Source organism: Plectropomus leopardus, chromosome 12 (assembly GCF_008729295.1).
Source record: "Plectropomus leopardus isolate mb chromosome 12, YSFRI_Pleo_2.0, whole genome shotgun sequence".
In the NCBI taxonomy this organism is placed as follows: Eukaryota; Metazoa; Chordata; class Actinopteri; order Perciformes; family Serranidae; genus Plectropomus; species Plectropomus leopardus.
Genome location: NC_056474.1, coordinates 30,438,660 through 30,456,310, shown reverse-complemented (window position 1 = coordinate 30,456,310; position 17,651 = coordinate 30,438,660). Strand labels below are relative to the sequence as shown.

The 17,651-nt window shown below is 41.2% G+C and overlaps 2 protein-coding genes across 5 annotated transcripts; both read right to left on the bottom strand.

Annotated features, from left to right (window-relative positions):
• Positions 1-1,911: 1,911 nt before the first annotated feature.
• Positions 1,912-10,729, bottom strand: LOC121951665. Of its 2 annotated transcripts, none has more exons than XM_042498089.1 (5): positions 10,526-10,729; positions 7,264-8,408; positions 3,969-4,124; positions 3,642-3,740; positions 1,912-2,684 (listed from the first exon to the last, which is right to left on the bottom strand). In XM_042498089.1, exons 1-5 carry the CDS (start codon positions 10,692-10,694, stop codon positions 2,385-2,387), a joined length of 1,869 nt encoding a protein of 622 aa, XP_042354023.1. In that variant the 5' UTR covers positions 10,695-10,729; the 3' UTR covers positions 1,912-2,384. The 2 variants fall into 2 exon arrangements, with proteins under 2 accessions (XP_042354023.1, XP_042354024.1); XM_042498090.1 differs by lacking the exon at positions 10,526-10,729 and adding an exon at positions 10,285-10,519.
• Positions 10,730-11,573: 844 nt separating this feature from the next.
• Positions 11,574-17,556, bottom strand: atg10 (ATG10 autophagy related 10 homolog (S. cerevisiae)). 3 transcript variants are annotated; one of them, XM_042498066.1, is made up of 7 exons: positions 17,541-17,556; positions 15,896-16,044; positions 15,659-15,811; positions 15,369-15,549; positions 13,707-13,804; positions 13,486-13,583; positions 11,574-12,223 (listed from the first exon to the last, which is right to left on the bottom strand). In XM_042498066.1, the coding sequence occupies exons 2-7, from the start codon at positions 15,998-16,000 to the stop codon at positions 12,100-12,102; spliced, it is 759 nt and encodes a 252-aa protein (XP_042354000.1). In that variant the 5' UTR covers positions 16,001-16,044; positions 17,541-17,556; the 3' UTR covers positions 11,574-12,099. The 3 variants fall into 3 exon arrangements, with proteins under 3 accessions (XP_042354000.1, XP_042353999.1, XP_042354001.1); XM_042498065.1 differs by lacking the exon at positions 17,541-17,556 and adding an exon at positions 16,933-17,537 and having other exon boundaries at positions 15,896-16,087; XM_042498067.1 differs by lacking the exon at positions 17,541-17,556 and having other exon boundaries at positions 12,138-12,223; positions 13,451-13,583; positions 15,896-16,302.
• Positions 17,557-17,651: the final 95 nt, after the last annotated feature.

The window sequence follows — 17,651 nt, the reverse complement described above, 5'->3', positions numbered from 1 at the left end:
GGACCAACCGGACTTAAAAATCCAGCAGCAGGCAAGTGACCGTGGGCGGAGTTACACCCGGGGCTTCTCCCGCCTGCGTTATGCTAAACACAGTTGGCTAACTGGATGTGAAGTTAGCAATGCTCTTTATTGCTTTCCCTGCTTGCTTTTTCAAAGTGTTGGCACTGAACCTCTGTGGACAACAACGGGGGTCAGAGACCTGAAACATCTCTCTGAAAAATGCAAACGGCATGAAAGTAGCCGTAGCCATCTTGACAACAGCATGAAGCTACAGTTTTCTGGCAGAATTAGCATGCTCTCCATGGAAAAGAGACTTGCTTGTGAAATGACAGATTTCAATCAGAAAGTCATTGAAAAATTTGCTGGCCTGAAGGAGAGGAGAGCAAAATTTATGTTCAAGTAGAGTTTATAGTTGTGTTGTAATCCCCACTCCCCAGTGCGCCCCCCCAAAATTTTTTATCACCAGCCGCCACTGTTACACGGTTTTATGACTTTTCAGAAAGACATACTAGACTAGACTTTTTGCATTTTTGGGCGACATACTATACTATGATGTTTTCATGCCATTTTGGATGACTTAGTATAAAAATGTCATAGTATAGTATGTTGTCCAAAAATGCATGAAAACGTCGTATTGTAGTATGTTGTCCAAAAATGCATTAAGACGTCATAGTATAGTATGTCGTCCAGAAAATTATAAAAACGTCACAGTATACGATGTCATCCAAAAATTCATATAAAACATCAAAGTATTGTATATCGTCCAAAACTGCATAAAAACATCATAGTGTAGTTTGTGGTCCAAAAATTCCTTTTTTGGACCACAAACTACACTATGATGTTTTTATGCCATTTTGGACGACATTGTATAATATGACTTTTTTATGCAGTGTAGGACACCATACAATACTATGATTCTATTCCATTTTGGATGACATACTATACAATGAAGTTGTCATGAACACCTCAGAGTACCCCAGGAGGAACTGGAAACCCTTCTGGGGAGAGGGACATCTTGAGTGCCTTGCTCAGCCTGCTGACCCCTCGTCCCAGCCCACGGCTGGATGGATGGATGGATGGATGGATGGATGGATTTGATGACCTGTGGTATGGCAACCTGCAGTTTTCCCAAGAACCGTTCATGCAAACAAACAAAAATGTGTCGACAAAATGCACACACATGCCCTTAAATTATTCTGGGATTGAATACGTAAGAATAGCAACATAATTTATAGTTTTCATATCTAACCATCATAATTCATCTATATTTCCTGGAGTGGCCGTGTTGACTGTGGAGATGTTTACATGAGCGGTTCTCGAGAAAGCTGCGAGGAGCATTACCACCATTTTGAACAGGCACGGCATTAGTTAAACATAAACATCAGTAAATCTTGCTACTGGCCCTCACAAACCACCTTTAATGGCAGTTCTGATACCTTACTGAAAAAGCTATCTCCATTACTTGAATCACACCTTTAAAATAAGTCAAAAGGTACAATGTTTTTAAAAACCCAATAGCTACTGCAGACACTATTCAAAATAACAGGTTTTATATGTCCAAACATATCAATACTTTAATTTTCATCAGAGTAAAAAAACAAAAAAAAGGAAAATATCACATCTCCACAACCTACAGAGCCAAATACATTTTCAATATTTCCTTTACATTCTTCACAGTTCAGTGATATAACCAGGACTGTGGAGATCTGTGAGAACACATCACTCAACTGAGTGATCAGAATGATCAAACATACACTCGCTTTACCACTCCAGGTGCACAGGCTCTGTACTGTGAGCGGAAAAATGAGATTACTGGAAACCTATTTACATATGTAAGCAGAAGTGAACAGTTACTACAGCCAGCCCCTTGAACCGAAATGTCAAATAACATGTATAAAAGTAGGAATTATATTTTTAAAATGTTAAAACATGTTTTAGTAATTCTTTTTTGTAAGTAAAATACAAAACTTTTATCTACAGTACGACTTGTCTCATTAAATAAAAAAGTACAGCTTACCTGAAAATGTTCAGAGCTTATACAACAAGCATTCTCAGCAAGAACAACTGAGCTTTAACCCTTTGAAACCTGGTTAAATTGGGAAGAGGGCAATGAGCAACTTGTAAAGAAATAAACCAGAAATAAGGAAGAAATCAGTAAAAAGAACAAGAAAATAACAGGAAAATTAACACACACAAAAAAAATCACAGTACAGAGGTGTCATGACTGGAACTGCTGGGGATGTCTGCTAAACGTGTCCTTAAGCAAGTTGTCAGTGTAAAGTTCATCATCAAGAGCCGGGCACCTTTACAGCTCCTGAGTATATCCCACCACAAGAACGCAGCCTCGGATGAGGGGAGTCAGACCAGACGCTCGGAGCCATTGTTCAGGTGAGGAGTTTGTTTTTCAGGTTGATGAACTTGGACGATGGTTTGGGCTGCATCACATCGAGTCCTACAAATAGTCTTTGAAAGACTTCAAACGTCCTGGCAAGTTTCGGAGGATAATCCAGGTTTAGGGCGTAGGTGAGGCCGAGCAGGAGGCAGCAGGCTCTGGACATGTTACCCAGACCCGTCAGCACTGGAGTCCCGTCGATGACGATGCCCACTGTGTCAGGCTGCTGACACACGTAGATCCTCATGCTCTGTGTTTTAAGGTCCTCATGCACTTGATCCACTGCTGTCCGCTATAAAACGTACAGACTGCTGTTAACATGCTGTGATTAGAGAGGTAGAGATACCGCCACGTGTTTGCACTTACAGTTTACATCGATGTCTGTGAAAAGATGGATGCTTCACACACACAGGATTTCTACAGTCAGCCCAGTTTTAAGATGGTTCTTTAAGGGTTCTTGAGTTATGGCCAAAAACACCTTGTGTTCACCGTGACCTTGACCTTTGACTCCCATTTTCTTATCAAATCATTCTTGAGTCCAAGTGGAAGTTTGTGCCAAATTTGAGGAAACTCCCTCAAAGCCAACTTCAGATTTTGCATTCACGAAAATGAGACAGATGCAAAGTCAAAGTGACCTTGACCTTTGACCACCAAATTCTAAGCAGCTCACTGTTGAGTCCAACTGAATGTTTGTGTCAAATTTGAAAAAATTCCCCCAAGGAGATATCACTTTCAGAAGAATAAGACAAATGAAAGGTCACTGTCACCTCTGACCACCAAAATCTAAGCAGCTTATCCTTGAGTCTAATTACGTTTGTGCCAAATTTGGAATAATTCCCTCAAGGTGTTCTTGAGATATGCCGGTCACAAGAATGGGCCAGACAGGGACACAGTGACCTTTGACCACCAAAATCTAATCGGTTCATCCTTGAGTCTTAGACATAGCCAAGACATAAAAAGTCTTATGTATTTATGTAATCCAGTTCAGATGATTTTTCATCTATCATTCATAGATGATTCGTCATTCGTCTTAATAGAGCAAAACATTTGAAAGCTTCGTTACAACTTTATTTCATATCCAATGTGTGTGAATTAAGAGCCAAAACTATCCAAATGGTGCAGAGATGGCGTTTTTCTTCACCATAGTCCACAGAACTAACAATAAGGTTTTCATGTACAGAAAACAACTAATACAGAGCTACAAAAATTACAGAGTGAGAGAAAACACAGTCATCAGGACAATACTTACATAGTAATCAGCCACGAGATCCTGCACATTCTCCCCCAGGTACTCTATGAGGCATCTCAGAGTCACATCCCTCTTCTTCACCATTGAAGCATGTGGCTCCTACAGTTAAACTTCAGATCATCAATTATAAACTAACCCACACCTCTCATCTGTATCACTTCAATAACAGCTTGTTTTACTCTATCAGAGTATTTAGATTTCAGAAAGCTATGAGCCGAGGATGACATGCACCAACAGTACGTTGTGATCAACTGTTTTTCTCTTAAACCATTTCTCAACAAATCTAAATTCAGCCTTACGCTCCAAATTAATGTGATTCTAACTCACCTTTATAAGTTCAATCAGCACACTCTTCAGGCGCTGCCCAACAGCTCCTCCCTTTGAGCTGAATAACTCCAGCAGCTTTGGCATGAAGCGGTCCAGCTGGGAGATGAATGTTGGCTCCAGAGGAACAGTGTTGCACCTTCGGAACTCTTCATTTATCTGGACGACAGGATTTCAAGTGGTTAGACAGAGCACACACAGGAGTGTAAAGAGTCCACAACTTCACTGCTGGACCTCAGATTGTGCAGACTTTCAGAAACACATTAACTTAACACAACCACATACAATGTGACAGATTTATACATTTAAATATAACTGCATGTGTAACTATAATAAGAGCAAACGCATATGTTGTTGATTCAGTAGTTTGTGAATGTGTGAAATAGATGTATTAAAAGGAGAAGGTGCCCACTTCGTGCTTCGCCACTGTAAAAACATACCAAGAGAGCAAAGCAACAAGTTTTGTAATTTGGGTGAAACAGCCCTTTAACTGCAGGCATATTAGATTATTGTAGTACTATGTAGAGAACCCCAGTAATGAGTCCTAAAACCTGGAACTCTGTTAGCATTTCAGCACCTCCGATTCCCTCTTCTCAAAGTCTGTGGGTTTATTAGGGCCCAAGCACCGACAGCAGGGCGGCCGTGAAAGGCCCTTTTGAAATTGTTGGAATTATTAGGGCCGTAGCACGAACAGTGCGAGGACCCTTTTGGAATGCAAGGAATTATTATTTTTCTGCCAAATGAATTGCATTTTTGGAAGTCTAAACATGCTCAAAAACTAGAGAAAAATCAAGTATTTTGGTGGTTTCAGAAATGGGTGTGGCAAAATGGCTCCAGAGCGCCCCCTAACGTGTAGCAATTACAAAATTCCGTTGACTTATGTATGATGCCAAGACGAATAAAAAAGCCTCTTGGACCCACCCTCCAAACCCAAAAGGAAGTTAGCCATTTTAAATTTTGTGCTAGTTTTTGGCGATTTCCGGCCTTGTACTTTTGCGAAGTTGTCCTACAGGATTAATCCAATCGAATTCAAATTTGGTGTGTCCAATTTTTCCTATGAGGTGGCACATAATTTTAATGTTGCGTGGAATTTTGATATTTCACCATAAAGAAAGAAATTGTTGTAACTTTGGTGTACATTGTCCGATCTGCCTGAAACTACATAGGTGTGATGAGGATCCTGTCCTGAACACATCTGTGTGACAATATTCACTAGTCGTAAAAGCCCCACCTACTGGCAACAAGAGGTGAGCCTTGCAAGGTAGTTATGTTTTAATTTACATTCAATTTTCATGGCTTGGTCCACAAATGATGTACATCAAGATCACGTGGAATTTATGTGCCCTCCAGTGCCATCTAGTGGGTGCTGGAAGTACTACATCATGTGAAATATCTCACTCCAGGGTCCAAACTCTGTGCGCGGATTATCCGACTTTCACAGAAATAAACGGCCGCTTTAGCTGGAGTTCACCAGTACCCCAACATACGTGGGGGTGCGAAGGCTCTTTCATCGCTGCATACAGCTTTAATTCAATGTGTTTTTGGTTAGAAGCCTTAAATAAAGTCTGTGGTTAACACAAGATGAAGAGACTGTCACATTTTGTTCTAGGACAAAAATACGTTGGTAAATATCCCACTGTGAACTTGGAAGTTTATTTGTCTTAAAACAGATGAATGCTATAAAGTAGGCTAATGAGACTACAGAGCATCAACACATCAAAATGCTCCTAACTGCGCCAAAAAGCAGCGGTGACACAACCATAGAGTAGTTCGTTTTGGCTTCAAAAATCCTGAAAGTTGTGTTTATTTTTAGATTATCTTGCTGAACAAAACACGCAAGTATTATAAACATTTATTTCACACAGAGCACAATTTCTGAAAAATCCCATTGGCTTTTTTTTTGTGTGTGTGTATATACACACACACACACACACACACACACATACATACATACATATTCCAATGAAGTTGGGATGTTGTGTAAACCATATAAAAACCTTTATTTTATTTATACTTTTTTTTACTTTATATATATTTTTTCAACCTATATTTAATTGAATACACTACGAAGACAAGATATTTAATGTTCAAACTGATAAACTTCATTGTTTTTTTGCAAATATTTACTCATTTTGAATTTGATGTCTACAACACATTCAAAAAAAGCTGGGACAGGGGGCATGTTTACCACTGTGTTACATCACCTTTCCTTTTAACAACTTTCAATAAGCGTTTGGGAACTGAGGACACTAATTGTTGAATCTTTGAGGGCAGAATTCTTTCTTGATGTACGACTTCAGTTGCTCAACCGTCCAGGGTCTCCATTGCCGTATTTTGCACTTCATAATGCGCCATGTCTGGAGGGCAGGCAGGCCAGCACCTGCACTCTTTTACTACAAAGCCACACTGTTGTAACACGTGCAGAATGTGGCTTGGCATAGTCTTGCTGAAATAAGCAGGGACTTCCCTGAAAAAGACATTGCTTGGATGGCATCATATGTTGCTCCAAACCCTGTATGTACCTTTCGGCATTAATGGTGCCTTTACAGATGTGCAAATTACCCATGACATGGGCACTAACACACCCCCATACCATCACAGATGCTGGCTTTTGAACTTTGTACTGTTAACAGTCTGGATGGTCCTTTTCCTTTTGGCCCGGAGGAAGCGACGTCCACGATTTCCAAAGACAATTTGAAATTTGGACTCGTCAGACCACAGCAGACTTTTCTACTATGCATCAGTCCATCTCAGATAAGATCGACTGAGCCTTTCGGGGATGCTCCTTTTATACCCAATCATGACACTCACCCGTTTTCAATTAACCTGGTCACCTGTGAAATGTTCCAAACAGGTGTTTTTTGAGCATTCCTCAACTTCCGCAGTCTTTTCTTGCCCCTGTCCCAGCTTTTTTGGAATGTGTTGCAGGCATCAAATTCAAAATGAGCGAATATTTGCAAAAAAAAACAACAAAGTTTAACAGTTTCAATATTAAATACCTTATCTTTGTAGTGTATTCAATTGAATACAGGTTGAAAAGGATTCACAAGTCATTGTATTTTGTTTTTATTTACGTTTTACACAATGTCCCAACTTCAATGGAATTAGGGTTTGTATATCTGTACGTACATAATCAACACACACACATACACACACACACACACACATATACAGCTTGTGGACAAAACAGACGTCTGAATTTCTTCCCCTCAGTCCTCTCCAGTATGACACACACTTTAAAATACCACAAGATGTGCATTTCCTGAGTGACAAGAGAATCACCGTATTGTTTCTTTACCTGTACCGGATCGAAGAGGGCAGGCCATCTCTCTGTGAACTCTGCCACTGTCACAGTCTGGCCGACCACCTCCCTCCTCCTACAGCTGTATGTTCTGGACATCATATCATTTATCATCTTATTACTGTCCTTTGCCCTGCTTGCTACAAGGAGCTCAAGTCTCACACTCTCCAGGCTCTCGTCAGTCTCTCCGGCTGGATGTGGGGGGAGAAAGTTCACCTCAGCTTTCCTTGGTTTCTTGATATTTTTGGAAGGTTGTCTATCACCATCCTGCTTGTGTTTCAGTGTGTTTATTAGCAGTTCGGGGTTTCCGTGTGCTTTAAGTTTGGTCCGATAGTTTCCACATTTGTATTTTAGGCTTTGCTGCCAGCCGTAACATCCATTGTAAGAGCCGGGCTCCCTCAAGCAGGGATGCTTCTCTATTAGCGCCTGTGCGACCGCAGTCCTCTGAGGATCATTGGGATAAGCTGTGTAGGAAAACATGGCTTCCGCCAGGCGCTCCAGAATGTCCGATTTGACACTTGGTGATGTCAGCAACGTCCCATCTCTCAGAAACTTTTCATTGGCTTGTCTCAAAGCCATCTCAGTGTTGTAGGAGAAAGTTGGAATGGGAAAGATGGCAGGCCACAGGCTCTGCCTCCCGGAGGGAAGGGAGCTGGGAATCGCAGCGTCCTGCGAGTCCACAGAGATGCAATCGTCTACAGAGGACGCGTCCGATGTGTCGGGGTTGTGTTCCTGAGGGCCAGTGGTCATTATTATATCTGGTGATGATGGCACATGCTCTAATTTGATTGCGTCTTTATTCCTAACGCTACATGTAGATGTAGCGGTTATAGTGAGGGAGTTATTAAAGTCAGCAGGTCTGCGCTCCTGAGGAGCCGCCGCCATCATCATACCTGAAGGTGGCGGCGGCAGATGAACTATTTTGAGTGTGTCTTTATCCTTCAGGTCACCTGTAGAGGTGAGTGTGAAGAAGTCATCAAAGTCAGCGTCTTTGTACTGAAGACCTATCTCCGTGCTGATGGAAAAAGCCAATTTAAACACTTTAATCAAGTCCTGCACAGTTGGGGGGAGGCCATTTTGGAAAGTTATCTTTTTGATATCATGGTCGACGAGGACTCGAAATCTCATGCCCTCCTGTGTACCTGCAAGCAAAGGAACACAGAACATGTTAGACATTGACAGGGTTAAATGTTTTCCTACAATTTTTATAACTGCCTCACAACAATCTCTGTCTTTTCTCAGGAAGCCAGGGTTCATCTCTGTAACTTTAAGCTTCATATTTGGCCAACAGAGAACACTGAAACATATAAATAAGCTGACAGATAAACAACAACCAAGTTACTGACTTATAAAGCTGATAAAATTCTGTTTCTGGGCACCTGAGAAAGTAAAGTTCAGTACTGGTTCTTGGAGAGCTTCATATATCTAGTACACTTTAATTCAATGTAACTATCAAAAAAATGGATGAATGGAAGTTGAATTTAAACTTTTTTGAACTCTGGATGTCTCAGCTTGGACTTGCAAACTAAAGATTTAGAGCAGAGAGCATGAATTAGAAACTATTAGTGAGAATTTTATAGAGACATGAAGTTTTCCAGGTAAGGACTGTCTGACAAAAATATGCCATTGTTTACATTATGGGAAACTTAGGATTCAGTCAGTATGTTTACATGATGTTATAAAGAATCAAATTATTGTGTTAGTCCAACGAAAACTGGACTTTTAAAATACATGTAAACATGTTAGTCTCACTGAAATAAATCGTATCTTTTTAAATCAGACTAACACACTTAGATTATTTCGATTATTTAAGCTGTTCCGTCATGTAAACACCTCAGTCTGACTTTAAAAGGATTAGGAATTCTGCACGGCTCCTCGACGCCACGCCGGCCTCCCTCAGCGTTTACAGAGAGGGACTGTTCATCACTAATGAGGGGGGAAGGGGTGCTGCAAATCCGGTCAGGCATAAAAAAATGTAAGCACTGAGGAGGGACTTTTTTTTTATTTGGCTCAGGTGAGGGACATACTAATTGAAAAGGAAGCATTTTATATTTATTTAAAATATAAAAGTTACACCCCAGCCACCCCCCTCCTCTGATAAATAAAGCACAGTCCCACAACACCAGCACAGAGGCTACGCCATGTCATACTTTAGTCACCTAAAAAACAAACAAACAAAAAATCAATATCAGTTTAAGTGTTATATTTGAACATAGTCTCCTCTTAAGCTTCCACAGCAGTTGATGGAGGCAGCAGTAGTGGACTAAAATGACTGTTAGAGTAAAAACTAAACTGAAATTGAAAGAGAGGTTAACATTCAATTTTTACAAATGTTAAGCTAGTTTTAAAGTTTGGAGCAACAGAGTTTAAACTTTGACCATGATTATATCGAGTTTCAAAGTTAATCCTTGTTGGTGCAATCCAGCCTTGTTTCCTTCATATCATCAGGGCTGGAAATGAGCACCAGCCACCAGCCAAATGCTGCTAAAATATGCAAGTGGCTGCTAGATTTGCTTCAGTTACCAGCCACAAAATCAATGATAATCTTTTTAGTGACTGATAGATTTTGGTATCCACTAGCACCAGTAGCAGCTGTTCAAGTCAATTTCCAATCCTGATTATCACACTTTCTTAAAAAGTTAACAGATATCAAAACAGATTCCCTTTAAAACGAAATCCACGCGCAGGCATTTTTTGCCCACCATACTGAGAGATAATCACTTCGTTGGCTTAACAAAAATACAACCTCTTTTCTGTTTGGTTAGTAAATACATGCACAGGCCAAAGTAGGTCTACTAAATTCTTCCAGAAACATTCAGCAGATCCGGGCTTCATGCGGCTTCATGCAGCCTTGTTTTGGATTTTCGCAGAGTCGGCATTACTTCCGGTTTCATCTTCACCGGGCAGGCTTCCGACTGCTGTGTAGGAACAGTAGTATTAGCACTTGTCTGAAATTAACGCCAAATTCGTTTTCGGTTTACGTGACTGAGCGATTGGGGAATGATCCATATCACTTACAACACTTTTTACTTTTTCTTTTCGTTTTCCGCTTTTATTTTGAAGGCTCTGAGTGTTCAACTTCCGGATTGATGGACGCTGCAGCGGGACGCTGAAGCAGCTTTCCCCAAACACAGCGGGGTTGCTGCTCCAGCTGCTGTCTGCTGCTGTAAACGGAATGACTTCTGTTTACAGCACAGGAGTGATGCGTGACTTTGGTGAGGTCCGCGGAGTCTACGCGGTGTGACAAACTTGTTCAGACCTGCTTTGTTGTGGAGGAGCTCAGACCTCTCGTCCTCCAGCCGCCTCCGCTGGCGGTTGATTTCTTCTTCGTAGTTTGAAATAGTTGTTTCCAGCAGCGCGGAGATCTCCTCCACAGCCACCGCGAGCCGCTGCGTGATAAAAGTTTTCAGTGTCTGGAGGGTGGACATTGTCAGGGGAAAGTGGCATGTGACAGGCGTGCTGAGGATGTTGCACTGGAAGCAGACTACACTGGGGAAATATCGCGGGAAGATTCGATGCCCCCCTTTACCACGTGACCATTCCAAACATGGGGCACCTTCAATCTCAAAACCAAAACATGCTGAAAGACCTGCACAGACTGTATATAATACAGTATATATTGCATTTTTTAAGATATATTTTACATTTCACAACTTAATTGAACAAAATGACAGTGAAAGCAGCAAGTCAGTCAGACTGTTTGATCATGATTTAACTTTTTTAATACCTGAGCTTTGACTCTTTCAAAAACATGGATAGACAGCAATGAGGAAAACAAAGAAATGACCCAAAACTGAGCAGTAAAGTAGTAAAAACTACAAGAAAATTACCTGAAAATTAGTGAAACAAAAAAGAAAGAAAGACTAAAATTTAAAAATCCAGAATAATGTTTAAAGATGTCATGAAAATCACCTGGAAACATGCTTAAAAATTACAATAATCTTGACACATAATTTAAAATATGGACTTGATTATTATATAGTTTTTCCCTCAACGTTTTCCCCTAGAATTAAAAAAAATATTTTCTGAATCTACAATTTATTAAATATTTATAACCAAATTGTTCCTTTTGCCCCATCTTTTTGAAAAAGATCACTTCACTTTGCATAAGGTTCAAAGGTTTAAATACTCTATGATGCAAAATAATGGAATTTTAAAAATGCAACTGCAAAAAATTGACTATTGAGATTAACTACAGAAATTCTGCAAGTAATTTATCAGTAAATTGGAGGGGACATTTCAGGCATATTTAAATATTAGAGCCCCCACCCACACCCCTCCAGATATGAAATCAAAACAATCAGTGCTAATGAACATTAGTTTATTTTCTTTGGGTTAATTCAGCAACAGGTCATTATGTGCTGAATCTGGAACACTGAATAAAAGTAGCATATCAGTCATCACTTCAAGAGAAATCTTAAAAATCCCAGCTGTACAGCCCGGTCTCACTCCCAGGACATCACAACATGCTGTCCCCAGCGTCACCTTTATGACACACCAGGCTTTTACCCAACTCCAGTGTAAACTCCTCTGCGTCATTATTAGATGTCAGAGCAACAGATGTAGTACAAAGAGTGTGAAAGTCCACTTTGGTTGGCTGAGAGGAGAGATGGATGGGTCCAACAAGCACAGGACTTTTCTCCAGGAGACTGGTGTTTTTGTCACTGAAAGTCAACACTGAGTTAGTCTCTCAGGTCACTTGTTAGTCACTCGTATGTCAGCCGTTAAACATGTGAGTGAACCCACGTGACTCCTTCTTTTTCCTGCTTTGCTCAGCTGACTGAGACTCCACAGTGATGCTGGCAGAGAGGCTGCAGCAGAGCGGGACCAGCATCAGTCTGGTTTGGGGCTGCAGGGCGAGGCTGCAGGACACAGCTGGCTGGAATACTGCAGAGGGATGTCCAGGCCAACCACAGGACCCACCACACTGAGCCACGACAACACGTAGTTCACCGGCCTGCCCCACACACACACACACACACACACACACACACACACACACACACACACACACACACACACACACACGCCTGTTAAAGGCTTTCTAACAACAGTGTATGAGGTGAAGACCACATAGTTTGGTGTCCTGGTGGACAACAGCATGTCATCACATCAGCATGATGTAATTTTAGGCTCAACTTTGTGCAAATACTTTGAGATGTGGGCAGCTTTAACCCTTTCAAACCTGAGGAAATTGGCTTCATTTCTTTTAAAAACACGGGAAGAATGCAATGAGCAGCTTAACAAGTAATGACCCAAAATTCAGCAACAAATCAGTAAAAAAGTAGGGCTGTCAGCGTTAACACATTAGTCATGATGTGATTAAGGTCCGTAATTTTTTTTTTATTAATCGTGTTAATTACCGGCTGACATTCCTGTCTTTAAGAGGCTGAACTGGGCTGAGTTTTAAAGCTACAGTGATGATACTGGTATCATATTAAACTGCAAGACCTGAGGAATCCAGCAGGGTGTCATGCCAGCTTCTCAGTAGGGAGGGGCTAAATAACGCTCAGCTAAATAAAGTTCAGCTAAATTTTGGTGATGCAAAAATGGCATGGCCATTTAACAGCTGTCCCTTGACCTCTGACCTATAGAAATCTCAATAAAAAATGTGTTCTGTGGGTACCCATGAGTCTCCTCTTTACAGACATGCCCACTGTATGACAGTCCCATGCAATACTGGGCCCACTGCATTTTGATTCCTGATCAGGACAATCTTGACTACCTTGTCAATATGGACTTCATAACTGCTTTGCAATGCAAAATGATGGAATTGGAAACGTGATTTTAAAAAAAAGTGTTAATCGCAATTAAATATAGGAATTCTGTGATTAATCCTGACTGACAGCCCTACTAGGAAGTTACAATGACCTGAAAATTAGCAAGAAAAAGGTTAGTGAAAAACAAAAACAAACTAGGAAATGGACAAAAAATGCCACAAATTCAAATATATATATACATATTCTGTAATATATTTTGAAAATATAATTCTAATAATCATAAATATATTTTCTGGGAATTTTCTTTTTTTAAAATCTTCTGATAATTTCCTAATATCCGGATTTTATCACTTTTTTCCAATTTGTTCATTGCCTTTTTCCCCAAGTTTCTGAAAATAATTAAACCTATTTGTCCAGGTTTTAAAGCGTTAAATGAACGAAGGACGTGATGCATGATATCGTACCTTTTTTCGACTAGTGAATCCAGCAGTGATCGTACCTGTGCTGGTCCTGAGCCGCCTGCAGCACCGGCCTCATGAACTCCTCTGTCCTGCAGGGGTGGAGCATAAAGAAAGGCTGACCCAGCAGGGGATGCTCCTGACACACACGCACGCACGCACACACACACACACACACACACACACAGAGAGGAGTTCAGTGGAGCTTACAGGAGGACGATGATGGTGATAAAGATGATAGCTGCATCAGTCCTGGTTTTACCTGCAGAGTGATTGTATTCAGAGGACTGTTCTGAAGCCGCAGCCTGAAGTTTGGGTGAACAGAGCTCCACACCTCCTCTAATGACAGGCTCCTCCCCTCTGACAGATCACACACCAGGAAGAAAACAATAAATAAAACACTGACACGCTGAAATATGGAAAGGCATACAGACCCTCTGCTACTGCAACTATGTATTTAACGACTATGACTATGATGACTATAGGCCCTTTAAAGTCCTCACCATGCACAGAAAAAACAAGCATTTTTTTGCATTTTTTTAAAATGTTTTTTTTCGGCTATAAAAAGAAAAATCCATGTTTTTTTTGTTTTTGTTGTTTTTTCTTTAACAGACCCCATCTGAGCCCGTCAGTGAATGAGATCACTCTGGTTGGCCGTTTATCTCAGCGCACAAGAGGAGAAACAGAAGTTCGGAAGTAAACAAACAGCTTAAGTCAAGAGGGATTGAGGTCGAGACAAAGTTGTTCTTTCCGGTTAGATAGTTTGTCTTCTGCCATTGAGCTCTTCACAGAAACATTTCCTGGTGGGCTGTGTTGTTGTTCACTGGTGCTCAGTAAACATGTTGTGTTCTTTTAATATTGTGTTGTGATATTAATGTGTTAACTGTCTGAATACAGACAACAGTTGCTGCTGGTATACAGGGAAATCTCTCATGTAGGCGCAGAACGTACGTGCTGATTGGCTGTCGGTTTGGTGTGTGTCTGTGCTACTTTTTGGGCAAGACACGGCGCCTTGAGGCGATACAGCAGGGGGCTTTGGTGTAATGGCTGACGGTGCACAATTGCCCGCAGTGGTTGCATTGCAGCCTGTTTTGCCGCTGTTCAGTGCAGCCCTGTCACTCCATACTGGAGGACTTTAAAAGATTGTTGTTTCCTTTAGTCAGTCAGACACAAAAACGTGGTTAATACAGTCCAGATGAGTAAATACAGATGGCGCTATAGGACAGCAACACACTTCTTCCTTCACACTGCCCCGGCATTTTTACACAGAACTAACTGACGTGGCATCATCCCGCTCCAGTGTGCGATCACACACTGCATCCCAGCATCCTGCAGTCAGAACAGGCATGACGGCCGTGACATTTAACACATGAGCGTTCGCCTCTAGTGTGACGTGAAACATAAACGTCAGCAGCGTTTTTTATACAAAAAAATCCATACAAAGGCATAATTTGTCAGTTTTATACAGAACAGCGACGCGGCATGACGGCGTGATGTTCCCAGTTAAAGCAGGCAGTGTGATTGCAGCTCAGGCTGAAAGTTAACCCTTTAAGCCAAAACTCAAAATCCCTCAACAGCTCAATCAAACACTAACATCTGCACACATTCAGTATGCCGTACAGAACATGCCTGCCAGTGTGTGCAGCAGTACTCTTTTACATGCTACATCGTAGGGATAAAAAAGTATTATTGCAGCAGAGTGAGGACAGTTTTGGAAAGTGAGGACATTCTGACCGGCCTTCACTTCTTCAAAAGGCTGTTTGAGGGTTAAATCTTGGTTTTAGGGTTCAGGTTGCAGTTATGGTTATGTAAGGGTTAGGCAGGTTGTGATGGTTAAGGTTAGGGTAAGGGGCTAGGTAGGTGTGTAGGTGTGTGTGTGTGTGTGTGTGTGTGTGTGTGTGTGTGTCTCTCATATGGAGCTAACCCTGTGTGAAGGCTCTGAAATAGAGCACAGGAGTGCCGTAGCTGCAGGAGTGCAGGATGTGATACTCGTACTGAAGCAGCTGGCTGCTGCCTTCAGAGGGCGGACACACCCCGTCATCCTCGCCATCGTCATCCATGTCCCCTCTGAGACTGTCAGTGTCCACAGAGGGGACAGGAACAGCCTGAGGAGAAAGAGAGAGAGAGAGGAGATACTTGAAAATGACATTCAGTTATATTTTGTGAAGGCGCACATGGAGTTGGATGCAGATGTGTTTTCCTTCAGTCTTTTACCTGCTGCTTTTCCTCCTGCTGCTCATCAGGCCCGCAGGGACAGGAAGTGACCTGCTCTGACTCTGATCTGGATCCCTCCTGGTCCCACACTGCGCTGGAGTCAACAAGCACTGACCTCAGAGCAGTCTTCCTCAGGTAGCCCTCCTCTGAACCCTAAAGCCGGATCACAAACTGTCATTTTAAGCACACTGACGAAGCCCAGCTGCCGTAGGAAGTCAGGCTCTGCCTCCTCCTCACCTGGACCTCCTCCCAGCTCCAGCCGTCCCTCAGCTGCTCCGACTGCTGCAGGAGGAGCCGACAGCAGCGGCGGAAGCTCTCCTCATCCAGCACGCACGAGCTCATCTCTGCTGGGCAACATGGAGGAGGGGGGAGAAGAGCGGGGGGGGCTGAGAGATAACATCTTTTTAATAAGAAATCAAATGGATTTCACTGAAAAAACAATAGAACACAGGGATATTACATGAAACAAATTGCCTAAAAATTAACAATAATTCTGCAACACAATTGTAAATAATTCTAAATATAGTTTTCAGGACATTTTTCCCAGGCTTTTTAATTTTTTTAAAAATCTAAGTCTACTAATTTCTAGCTAATTACCACATACTTATTGTTCTATGTTGCATATGAATGTTCATAGTAAAATGGAAAAGATGTGAACTGATAAAACCTTGCATGCAGCCATTAACCCTTTAATGCCTGGACTGATTCTTGTGCTGCATTCATAAGCTTTTTTTTTTTTTTACAAGCATTCAAACCTCTAAAACCTGAGAAAATAGCTTTGATTTCTTTCAAAAACACGGTGGAAAAAAAAAAGTCATTTTGCAAGAATTGTCTCGCAATTGCAAAAAGAAAATTTACTAAAACGTGACACAAAAATGATCAGAAATTTAGCTGGGATGGACTATTAGTTATATTTATTATAGTATATTTACATTTTCTTAACTGTACATTTTAAGTTATTTTACAGAATGTTTTTTAAGCATTTTCTTGCTTTTTCTTTTGTTTTTTCTCATTTACTTTTTTTGGCCTGTTTTCTAATAATATTCTTGCAAATTTTTCTAATTTTGGGCTATTTCTTGTTAAGTTGCTCGTTGCCCTCCAGTGTTTTGGACAAAAATCAAGACAATTTGCTCAGATTTCAAAGGGTTTAAATGTGTCACATCCATTTAGATTCCATGGGTTTTTTTGTTGTTTTATTTAGTCATTCCTGAGATTTTCTTAATGCTGATGCAACATCATCCTCTATTTCACAGTTGTAAGGGACTGTCCTTTACCTTACTTAGGGTGGCAAGGGTGTCAGCTTGACCATCCCCTAAATTACATATATTTTTCCTTGAGTGAAAACTGCTTAAAAAAAGTTTATTTCCACAGAACACAAGTGTGGAGCCAATACAACGAGCAAACAGGACGGAGGGAGATATCATCATTTCAAACAGCCTAAACCAAATCAAAATCCGTAACTTTCCGTAAGCTTCCCCCGCTTTGCACCACCGCCTCGTTTCTCATAAACGTCGAACAGTCCCTTACCACCTACATATGTTGACTTGTTTGAATAGGCTTTCCTTCATTCTTCCGCACTAAAACCCTGCTCACTTTGAGTTACTATCAGTTAGACTATTTGGGCAGAAAACGACAGCTTTTCTTTAAACACAAACAGATGAGATGAGTCGCAGAGCTGCTAATGTTGCCTTGAGGAATCACTTTTGACGCTTTAGCTACTTTCCATTGAATAAATCTTTCCGCAGCTCGATGCGACTTTACTGCCACAGATGGCTGAATTAAACTCCCTTTAAACTCCCCCTAAAAAGCCCTTAAGAGCCACAAAATACCGAGAAAACACAGCCGGCAATCAGTTTGTATTCCACCTGTCTTTCCTACCTACCGCTGGACGACTTGAAGGAACAGCAGCCACAGTGTTTTTCTTCCGGGTCGTGAAATCACGTGACCATTTCCGTCACTCTTTTAAATAACTATTCATTTTTCAAACCGCAAA

Excerpts from the sequence above, each read along its gene's own strand:
- LOC121951665 (XM_042498089.1), bottom strand. The coding sequence starts at position 10,694 with ATGTCCACCCTCCAGACACTGAAAACTTTTATCACGCAGCGGCTCGCG. Across the intron at positions 8,409-10,525 it reads GCTCCTCCACAACAAAGCAG|GTACACAGGAGGGCATGAGA; the intron begins GTCTGAACAAGT and ends CTTTGCTTGCAG. Across the intron at positions 3,741-3,968 it reads TGCTGATTGAACTTATAAAG|GAGCCACATGCTTCAATGGT; the intron begins GTGAGTTAGAAT and ends GTTTAACTGTAG.
- atg10 (XM_042498066.1), bottom strand. The coding sequence starts at position 16,000 with ATGAGCTCGTGCGTGCTGGATGAGGAGAGCTTCCGCCGCTGCTGTCGG. Across the intron at positions 13,805-15,368 it reads TTTCAGAGCCTTCACACAGG|AGGGGAGGAGCCTGTCATTA; the intron begins GTTAGCTCCATA and ends GTGATCTGTCAG. Across the intron at positions 12,224-13,485 it reads GCGGCTCAGGACCAGCACAG|GCCGGTGAACTACGTGTTGT; the intron begins GTACGATCACTG and ends TGTGTGGGGCAG.